The sequence below is a fragment of the Sinocyclocheilus rhinocerous genome, unplaced genomic scaffold, assembly GCF_001515625.1.
Source record: "Sinocyclocheilus rhinocerous isolate Xijiao unplaced genomic scaffold, SAMN03320098_v1.1 scaffold1246, whole genome shotgun sequence".
In the NCBI taxonomy this organism is placed as follows: Eukaryota; Metazoa; Chordata; class Actinopteri; order Cypriniformes; family Cyprinidae; genus Sinocyclocheilus; species Sinocyclocheilus rhinocerous.
In genome coordinates, this window is record NW_015630543.1 from 307,614 (window position 1) to 319,228 (window position 11,615).

Here is an 11,615-nt window from a genome sequence, read left to right on the forward strand (position 1 = left end):
TACTCGCACGCACACACCGTACTACATCAGCAGGATCTTACCGCAACCTCTCACAAGAAAATCATATATTCATCATATTAATGTGACACTAAGGGGGTGTTTACACAACACTGTTTTCAACTAAATAGAAAACTTTTATGTGCTTTGGTCATTCATTTACACAACAATTGCGTTTTGGTTGCCTGAAAACACAAACTTTCGAAAATAGGTTTCAAAGTGCAAGTTTTTGAAAACGATACTGTTACTGTCTCAGTATAAACTACAAAAACGTAAATTTGTGAAAACTGTGTAGGGAAAAGCCTATGACCAGTTTGATGATAAACCACAATAAAAAGTCCTGACAGTTAGTATTACCATTTCATTTTTTAAGCATTATTAAAACCGTATTTGATTATCGCGATTTGAAAAACTCGAGGTAAATACTGCTCAGAGTTAAGCAAAGTTAGCAAGAGTCTCACGCAGGCACAACAGTGTAGGTTTGTTTTTGTGTGAAAACATAACGCAAGACAGAGTGCTCAAAGAAATTCTATGAAAGAATGTATGAATTAATTAATTCTATGAATGCATAAGGGACAACCGACTGTCTTCAGAAAAGTGTCAATTGCATTTGTTTTTCATCTTTCCTCCATGAAACGTCTAATACAGTAATGTTTATAAGTGCAGCGCTGCTTTGTGTACAGTGTTTACTGGGAAAGCCGGTCTATTTCTGCTGTTCATAAGCGCCACCTGCTGTCAGATAGTGGAGTTACATTTTCATTCAGTCTGTCTGGAGTTTGTGTTCAGACCAATGCAAAAATTGGACCAATCCAGTCTGTTTTAAATCCTAACTGGTAGATGGAAAACAAGCTAATGTGCATTCTAAAAATCTCAACACTTTGAATAACAAGGTAGCCTATTTATAATTATTTATGAAGCAGAAAAAATGCCTATAATTTATCATTTTGACTCATCCTTTTTTACAAATAAAGACTGAAATGTGAGGTTTATCATTTTATAAAGCTTTATTTGAATATGTAGTACATGTTAGTAGATAACATGTTATGTTGTGTGCATGCGTGTGTGTGTGTGTGTGTGTGTGTATACGTATATGTATGTATACACACACACACACACACACAAACACACACACACACACACACACACACACACATACAGTATATATATATATATACACTAGTCCTGTCAAATGATTAATCGCAATAAAAGCTATGTGTACTATATGTATGTGTACTGTGCATATTTATTATGTATATATAAATGCACACACATACATTATATATTTTGAAAATATTTACATGTATATACATTTAGATATTTATATTCCACACACACATACAGTATATATATATATATACACTAGTCCTGTCAAATGATTAATCGCAATAAAAGCTATGTGTACTATATGTATGTGTACTGTGCATATTTATTATGTATATATAAATGCACACACATACATTATATATTTTAAAAAAAATATACATGTACTTACATGTATATTGTAAACAAAAACTTTTATTTGGATGCGATTAATAACGATTAATCGTTTGAAAGCACTAATACACACACACACACACAAAAGTGCATAGTGCTGCTAACTGTATTTGATGTTTGTTGTTTTTCAACATAAAACTTGGTGAAATTATTTCAGTGTGTATGAGTACTTTCCAGCACACTTTAATAATACTGTGATAATATTGATAACCATGATAATTTTGGTCACTATAATCGTAATAAGAAACTCCATTTAATCTCTAAAATGGTGACATCATGCACATGCATGTTACATGTTTAGTCTATATGAACGCATAGGCGCATAGTGTTTCTTTACTAAGAGACATCGCCAACTACCTGCATAGCATGAATAATAAAGCACTTTTAGACACTTTCGCTGATCTGTGTAAACAGGGATCATTTTGACAACGTTGTCATTTTTATGTAAAAATCTTTAAAAACGCAAAGAAAAAACTTTTCCATTTTTAATATAAAGTTGTTGTGTAAACATACCCTAATGCAGACTAGGTAATTTTCTTTCATAATACAACAAATGATTATATAAATGGCTATGTTGCATGGCATTGTTGGATTATAGTGTTAATAGTTCTGTTTTCATTGTGTCCCTTTGAAGGGCATTTGGGCTTTACTTTCTTTTAGCCACCTTTTAAGCCATCTCCAATTTGTGTACAAATACCACGTCCCCTAGTGGCAGTCACACAGAACTTTCTAACTGGTCTTTACCCTCTGCTTATTTATGATGGTAAAATGAATGAATAATAACTGTCTGAATATTTCCACACAAAACAAATGATGGCCAATACATTTGAAGGTAAAGCATAGTAAAGAATAACATTTTAGTGCATAAATATCGGTAATTCTCAGCTCGTGCTTATAGTTTTGTTTAGGATATATCACATCCAGTCAGGCGGTTTCACATGGCCTAGCTGCCAATATTTGAATATTTCAACATGTCTGAAGTTCAAACCGGATCCCAAATTATTTGCATATACATACAGTCAGAACTTTACACAGCTCCCGTACTGCTCACCATTATAAATTAATGAGTTTTGGTCTGTCGTTTGTGTTGGAAAGTCAAAAAGTGGTGATGGTGGTGTTACAGTTGCTACAGTTTTAGTATAGACATTATATGTACAGTACATAAGGTTAGTAATTAGCTCTTATTGAGTGCAAGTTAGGATCAGAATTACTCTACACTTTACTGTATGTTGCATTTTATAGTAAAATAAAACATTATCAGTTAAATGTGTTTCTGGTGAACTTTATGTGCTTTCAAAACCTGACAATGGAGACAACATAGACTCATAGATATTATAGCAAATAGTAAAACACAAATCTGTACAATTTGTTCATTCTGCAGCACATGTGTTAGCATAGTGCTGTGGCGTTTGGATATGACACTACTACAGTTAATGTGTAAATATCAGACAACTCTCAAATTGCAAATTGCAGACACGCAGAATAATTGTCATTAAACTAGTAAGCAGGAACGTGCTGCAAATCCACACTGACAATTGTTACACCGTAGACCAGCACGTTCATACGGGGGAAAAATAATCCTCCGCTGAAACCATAGCAACACTCCCTCTCACCCTCGCTCTTCAAAATTAATCGTGTCAATTTAGTACACCATCTGTTCAGGGTGAACTTGCTAAACGCCTGTTTAAAAATACTTTATTAAGCACAGTATGGAGCGTTTCAGAGTTAGGGCCATCTGTCTCCACGCGGCCTCGTCCAGCCTGAATGTGAACAACTGACACTCGCTGATCTGTAATCGGAGTCTCGCACACTTGAGCTTGTTAAAGATCTCACACGAGCGCTTTGTGGGCGGAGACTGGCGGCGAGAGAGCGCTTTAACACATTAACAGTCTGAGAAGCAGAAACACTTGCTGTAATGATGAGCGGTGTGCAGCGATACACCCAGCTGTTCGTCTCTCCACACTCGGCCAGTTTTCCAGAGCTGCTGTGTTTCTAGAGCCCTGTTATGAAAGGGCATGTCAGCACCGCTCAAAGCGGCTTCATTATTGTGACAAGGATGTCACGTTAAATCTATTTGGAAACTGCATTACTTTGCTGGGACTTTTCAGAGTTGCTTTTTTTAATGTTATGAACAACAGATTGAGTTCAATCTCAGCCGTACTATGTAATAAATATAAAACCTATGAAAATGTGTGTCCTTAGTATTTTTATTATGACGTTTGCTTGAGATTACACTATATTATCTGACCAATATTATGCTATAAGATCTGACCAACAGAGAGTTGGGTAATAAATTTATAACATTTTACACATCTCATCACAACCTTCCAGCACTTAACAGCTCTGCCATGTCAAATATTGCACACAAAAGCCATTACCTCACAGGAGAGACCGGCGTATCCCAGAGGACAGTCACATTTCTCAATCTGATGGGCGATTTCACTGTCCTGTGAGGGCGTCCCCACCTCAGCCACCTCCAAAGTGATCTCAGAAATCCTGCACACCAATCCAAAACATATATGAGCCACATAAATAAGCCAAAACTTATGAAACTAGTTTTTCCCAGTGCTATTTTAGTATCGCTGAGTTATAGGTTTTGATTAATTTGATCAATTTATTAATTTACTTTTTGTTTTTTAATATTTTCCATTTACATTTTAATTTTAGTTAAAGTTTTAGTAATTCTATTGTGTGTTTTTCCATTTTTTTGTATTATTAACATGTCTATACAGTTTTAATTTTAGTTATTTTAGTACAAGTTGAACTAATTGCCTTGGGAATTAAATAATGAATTTTGGCTAGTGGATTTTGCATACCTGAGCCACTCCACGTGCATATGGGTATAAATAGGCGACAGGTTCATCCACTCCTCAGATTTTTGCTTCGGAGCCAAGTGGGTGAATGATTTCTTCTCCACAAAGCCTTTCTGATCTGACTGGAAGCAAATGTCCCGCAGCAAATGTCCCGTGCGGCTCCCGAGTGATTTCTCTGGCCCGGCTCTTGACGGTCTCAGCATTTCATTCAGTGCACCGCCGGAGGATCAGCTGTCGCCGGAGGATCGGATGTCGATCGCAGCATCGGGGGATGGGCTATCGTCCTCCTAGGATGAAGATCGACAGCCGATCCTCCAGCGGCGCACCGAATGAAATGCTAGGACCGTCACGAGCCGGGCCAGCGAAATCACTCGGGATCGGAACCGGAAGTGACGGCCGTGCTTTCCCAGGCTGTGAGTATCGGGCTGGAGATGTGCATGCCATGTCAAATATTGCACACAAAAGCCTTTTCTTTTAGAACCTTTTGTTCAGTTTTGTTTCTGTTCTGCCACTGGTCCAACGGCCAGCGGTACCCACATTCTCGAAAAAAGAGCAGTTTCCTTTTCCTCCGGGTTATCAGGCTCATGGGTTGACAGTGAGCGACGCGCTGCCTCCTCACTCTCACCCACGACGCCCCCTATCGCCAGCAGCCAAGAGATCGCGGCTCGGAGACACGCTGCCTCTCCCTCCGGGGACACGGGGAGTCCTGCTGTGATGAGCCAGGACGCGAAGCCTTCTGTGCCATCCAGCATGACTTTCCACCGCTACACCACCGCGGTGCCGATTGTCCCTTTGGTGCCACTCGCACGAAGCTTGGAAGCCTGACTCGCGCTGCCCAACCCGTCCAGCTGGCTCATTCGGACAGTTCACCAGGTGACCCCCCAGGTTCAGCGGTGTTCTTGAGACTTCGGTGGCAGCTTGAGATACCCCTGTCCTGTGCGACGAGATTGCTGTCCTACTGGCGAAGGACACAATCAAGCCTGTCCCTCCAGCCGAGATGAAGTCAGGGTTTTACAGCCCTTACTTCATCGTGCCCAAGAACGGCGGTGGCCTTTGGCCAATCCTGGGTCCTTCACAAGCTCCCATTCAAGATGTTGACGCAGAAGCACATCATTAGATGCATCCAGCCCTAGGATTGGTTTGCAGCGGTCGACCTGAAGGACGCTTACTTTCATGTCTCGATTCATCTTCGACACAGGCCGTTCCTACGGTTTGCGTTCGAGGGTCGGGCATGTCAGTACAGGGTCCTCCCCTTTGGGCTATCCCTGTCCCCCGTGTCTTTACGGAGGTCGCCCTTGCCTCGTTATGAGAAGTGGACATCAGGATCCTCAACTACCTCGATGACTGGCTCATCATGGCCAACTCATCATAGTTGTGCGATCACAGGGACCTGGTGCTCCGGCACCTCAGCCAGTTCGGGCTTCGGATCAACTGGGAAAAGAGCAAACTCTCCCCCGTGCAGAAGATCTCTTTTCTCGGTATGGAGTTAGACTCTGTAACTATGACAGCGCGTCTCACCAACGAGCGCGCCCAGTCAGTGCTGAACTGCCTGAGTTCCTTCAGAGGCAGGAACGTGGTATCTATGAAACACTTTCAGAGGCTCCTGGGGTATATGACACCCGCAGACACAGTCACGCCACTCAGATTGCTTCATATGAGACCACTTCAGCACTGGTTACCATTACACATTACCATTACACGCCACCTATTCAGCCCCTGGACAGACCTTGCCTTTCTACGGGCCGGGGTGCCCTTAGAACAAGTGTCCTGGCATGTCGTTGTCACGACAGATGCCTCCAGTATGGGTTGGGGTGCTACATGCAACGGGCAGGCAGATTCTGGGCTCTGGACAGGGCCTCGACTGCTTTGGCACATCAACTGCCTAGAGCTGTTGGCAGTGAATCTGGCTTTGCAGCAGTTCCGGCCATTGCTGCAAGACAAGCACGTAATGGTTTGCACGGACAACACTGTGGCTGTCTCGATCACGTAACATGTCACAGCTCGCCCGTCATCTCTTCCTCTTGAGTCAGACGCGGCTCAAGTCGCTGTGCGCCGTCCACATTCTGTGGGAGCTCAATCGTGCAGCCGACGCTCTCTCACGACAGGTCACGTTCCCCCGGAGAATGGCGAATCCATCCCGAGACGATCCGGCTGATCTGGAGTCGATTCGGGGAAGCACAGGTAGACCTGTTTGCTTCCCAAGAGTCCTCCCACTGCCAGCTGTATTACTCCCTGATCGAGGCCCCCCTCGGCACAGATGCACTGCCACACAACTGGCCTCAGGCTCTATGCAAGAACACGTTTCCCACAGTGAGACTTCTCGCACAGACACTATGCAAGGTCAGGGAGGACGAGGAACATGTCTTGCTGGTTGCGCCTCTCTCTACTGTCCTGGCTGGCCTTCAGAGGGCTCCCTTTGAGCCGCTGGACTCAGTTGAGCTTAAGATCTTGTCTGCTAAGACAGCGCTCCTGACTGCGCTCACTTCCTCCAAGCATTTGCGGTGAGCGAAGAGTGCCTTGTGTTCGGTCCGGCCTACTCTCACGTTGTCCTGAGACCCCGGCCTGGATACGTGGCCAAGGTTCCCACCACGCCCTTTCGCGATCAGGTGGTGAACCTGCAAGCACTGCCCTCGGAGGAGGCAGTTCCAGCCTTGGCGTTGCTGTGTCCCGTAAGAGCGTTGCACATATACGTGGAATGCACCAGGAGCTTCAGAAGCTCTGAGCAGCTCTTTGTCTGCTACGGAGGTCAGCAGAAAAGGAAGGCTGTCTCCAAGCAGAGGTTGGCCCACTGGATAGTGGATGCCATCGCCTTGGCCTACCAATCCCAAGGAGAGCCGTGCCCACTGGGGGTGAGGGCTCACTCCACATGGAGAGTTGCACCTCCTATGTGCTGGCGCACTGTGCCTCTCTGGCAGACATCTGTAGAGCTGCGGGCTGGGCGACACCGACTTCACAGGATTTTACAGTCTCCGCGTTGAGCCGGTTTCTTCCCGTGTGTTGGGTAACAGGTAAGTAGCGTGAAGAGCCGGCTTGCTGCGCCATTCCACTTGCTGTGCCATTCCCATTCACCCGGGGATGTGAGCACTTTTTGCTCCTCCAGTAAGTTCCCCGGACGGTGAACCCTGGGAGAGTATCCTCCAGCACCCCCGGAGCGGAGCAGTCTGATGCCAGTCTGATGCCAGGCCAGGCCGGGTTTCCGGTCAGCCCCTTTACTGGGCTAGGTGTACATATGGCTTGATTCCCTGCGGACGATCCAATAAGGTTTCCCTCTCTGTGAACCCGTGTCTTCCCTTTGACAGACCACTCTGTCAGTCTCTGCTGGCAGCCGTTCCTTCCTACTCCTAGGTAGGACCTGCCTCAGAGATCCATTCCATATGTAGTACAGCCCGAGGCCTGGGTCAGTTCATGTCATTGTCTCCACATGATACCTCCCTACAGGCAGGATGTGGTCTCCGTAGTGCCCTTCTCCGGAAGGCTCACTTCCTCTTCGCTACTGCCAAGCTGTAAACAACAAACAGGAAAGGCGTGAAGCACCTTTTCCTGAAGGTCGAAATCCCTTCTCTTAAGAAAAGATTTTCTGTCATAGGAACAGCGGCTTGGCTATCTCCAGCAGCGATGCACTCACCTTTTGGTCCCTGCGGGTGCCAAGGTCAGTGATTTGGGCTGGGGCGTTGGGAAGGTTATGACCTTTGCATAGCATTTGTCTGACACGCGGCTGCTTTTCAACATTTGCAGCGCTACAGGGTTGTGACAGGGTTCAGGTTGTGGCGCTTTCCATGGACCCCCTATGTCGTCATGACATAACTCGTAGTGACCGACAGATAGGGAACGTTTCAGTTACGTACGTAACCCTCGTTCCCTGATGGAGGGAACGGAGACGCTATGTCCCCATGCCACAACCTTGAACCATCGCTGGTTGCCAGGGACACGTTCTCGGCTCCTCAGCGTAAAACCTGATGAGTGGATGCACCTGTCGCCTATTTATACCCATATGCACGGGGAGTGGCTCAGGTATGCAAAATCCACTAGCCAAAATTAATTGCCGTTTTCTCTGAAAGTCAGAGCGGATTGGGGTTCTCAAGTAAACCCCCTATGTCGTCACAACATAACGTCTCCGTTCCCTCCATCAGGGAACGAGGGTTACGTCCCTAACCGAGACCATTTTTTATGAGAAGGACCTTGCTTGAGATCAGTTACCTGCTGTGTCTCATGACGCTGCCGTGTGAGGCCTTTATTAGTATATATTCGACATGAAACAGCACGTCCATGAAATCCTCACGAGACATCGACCTGTCATCACTGTTCTTCCACTCATGCTGCAAAACATCAAAGTTTTAGTGTATGCTTGAAGTAACTGTTGTAAATTAGATCAATTAAATGACTCTTGCACATGCAAACACTGTCATCACTCTCGTATAAGCGATCTGCTGTGTGTTTCAGTAAGTGGGAGGGGCTGAGCACTGACTCTCATCCCTGATTGGCTCACCTCTGTTATGTCAATCTCGTGACGGGTCAGCTGGCCAATCTGAAGCGCTGGCATGTGGCGAACCATGACCTTGTCCTTATTGGGGCCGCCCTTTATGATGACCTGGGGCTTGTAAGAGGTGCGGCCCGTCTCATCACGAGCCTCGTAATAGATGGCATACTTCAGCTTCCCACCATAGGCTGTTATCTGAGAGAACAACCTCTGAACGGTGAGTCTTGTTGTAATATTCATTAGCTGGCCTTGAAATTCAAAAATATTATTTAATATGACTGAAACAATTGGACTGTACATTTGTTTTCAAAAGTTTCACATCAGTTTTATTTAAAAAAAAAAAATTTTTTTTTAATTATTTTATTTAGCAATGCTGAAAAATGCTTTTGAACTATCTATTCCTCAAAAAATAAAATGTATCACAGTTTTCACAAAAATATTCAGCAACACAACTGTTTTTAATATTGATAATAATCAGAAATGTTTCTTGATCAGCAGCACTCCTGACATGCAGCAAATCAGCATATTAGAATGATTTCTGAAGGATCATGTGACACTGAAGACTGCACTAATGGTGCTGAAAATTCAGCTTTGATCACAGCAATAAATTACATTATAGCATATTCACACAGAAAACAGTGACATTTTTTCAATTGTAATAATATTTCACAATATTCATGTTTTTACTGCATTTTTGATCAAATGAATGTAGCCTTGGTGAGCAGAAGAGACTTCACAAGCATTAAAAAAATTACTGACCACAAAATCCATGTTACCACAATTTGGGACATATCTATTTTCTAGCATTGCTATATACTGTGTATGTATATATGTATAGTTCAGTCATGAAACTCTAGATGGCGCAGGCTGATGGGTGTTAATGTAACTGATGATATTCAGAGTTAAACGACTTGGCACAAGCTGATTGGTTCATGTTGCATATGCAGCCAATGAGCTTACTGCCTTGCATTTATATGGCTGGCTAGCATTCACTCGAGATTCCTACAGCGCACTTTCAGAGTTCACCGTATCGCATTTAGTTTATAGATACATTATATATAATGATAATTTGTGGCCATTTTACACACATTTTGCATGAAGAAAAAGGGTATATCAAATCATTCTGTTATAACATAGTTGAGAATTATCTTTATACAAAGTTTGGTAAAAAAAAATCCTGAAAACTAAAAATGTATTGGTGATTTTAAAAAAATCTATTGTTTTTGCCTATGCATGTTCATTCATGTCTTTTAATTTTTTTTAAAGAAATTGAGTCCCGATGTCCTCTACCAAGGACGTAGCATAACTTATGAATGAAATATCATTTTAAAAAATTTTTTAATGCTCTAAACAATGTAATGACATCAAAAAATACAATTTTTTTCCCCTAAAATGTTTTGCCGGGTCTTAAGAGGTTAAACAAGACCTGCACTTTGAGCTTACAAAGTCAACAAATGGCATTTACAATTTAGCTTAAATAATATTTCCAAGTGAAACAGAAAATTCAGTGGGATCTAATGTAGATTGGATTGTGAGAAATGGGTTGCGATATTATTATTGGTTAATGTTTGTCCTCACCCACGCAGCAGACATTTCAGAGGTGGAGAAAGTTATTACATCTCAAAGAAAGATTATGAAAACATTTTTTGTCATTAGTGCTACAGAGATATTTATTAAGTAAGCAGGGTGAAATTGCCACACAAAATAGTGTAATAGTGTTGTGTTTCAGTGTCAGTGTCTTTGAGGATTTATTTGTGTGTGTATTAAGAGGCATATTTTGGTAAATGTGTGTGTGTGTGTGTGTGTGTGAGGAACCCCACAGGGCGGCTAAACTACCCTCACATCAACACACAATCTCACGACTCACTGACTTAGAAAAAATCTCTCGTTTTCCCATAAATGAGCTAAAGGATTCCAAACTCCTCTCCGAAACTTAGATTAACTTTTGGACTGCAACCTTTGTTTAATTTGTTTGTCGATTTCATCATGTTGGAAAAGTGTCCTTCAGCCATATTCTGCTGTTTGTCTCCATGGACACGCTGACGCTGAGGATTAAGACGAGTTTGTGAACGTGCTGGAAACCCTTATTAAAAACAAACAAGGGCTCTGTGCGTCAGTGCTTTCTCTCTATCTTTGTCTCTCTCCGTTGCTCCTACACACTTAATTCTGTCCTGTTGTGAATATGGTTGAGGGAGAATGACAGCTAGGAAGCACTTGATATTTATTAAATTGACTGTTTCCCTGGTAACCGGAGCATCTCAGCCCACCTTGGGACAAGATGATTAAGAAAGCCATCAAAACACACACACAAACAGACACCTGTGTCCTCATCTCATCCACACCGTCACAACCAACATATAAAGCAAATAATAATTAAAACATATCTTTTGGTTAACAATCATAAGCACTCATAATCCTGTAAAATAACAGTAGAAATGGTTTGTAATTATTTAAAACTTCCATACATTAAAGGGGTGGTTCACTGTTTTTTTCTAGGCTTGATTGTGTTTATGGGGTGCAGTCTAACATGTGTTAATGCTTCATTTAAAAAAAAACAAACATAATTTTTCACCAGTGTTGGGCAAGTTACTTCCAAAATGTAATACATTATATATTACTAGTTACTTTTGAAAGTAATTAGTTACATTACAATATTACTGTCTCTGTAATGTGCAAACTGTGCGCAAGAGTTATGCCGGTGAGCGTCAGTAAATTCACTATAGAGAAAGTGAAAGTAAAACAACTGACGGAGCTTTCTAACGCTGCATTAACGGCACATATTCTCTGAGACAACAAGAGACAAAATTACTTCAATATAGGCTGATGATGGTATA

The 11,615-nt window shown here is 42.6% G+C and overlaps 1 protein-coding gene across 1 annotated transcript in view; it reads right to left on the bottom strand.

Annotated features, from left to right (window-relative positions):
* LOC107740527 (laminin subunit alpha-2-like) overlaps positions 1-11,615 on the bottom strand; it is a 230,930-nt gene that overhangs the window by 65,728 nt on the left and 153,587 nt on the right. The window contains 3 exon segments of the mRNA XM_016552978.1: positions 3,870-3,987; positions 8,502-8,620; positions 8,791-8,976. Of these exon segments, the coding sequence (XP_016408464.1) occupies positions 3,870-3,987; positions 8,502-8,620; positions 8,791-8,976 (423 nt within the window).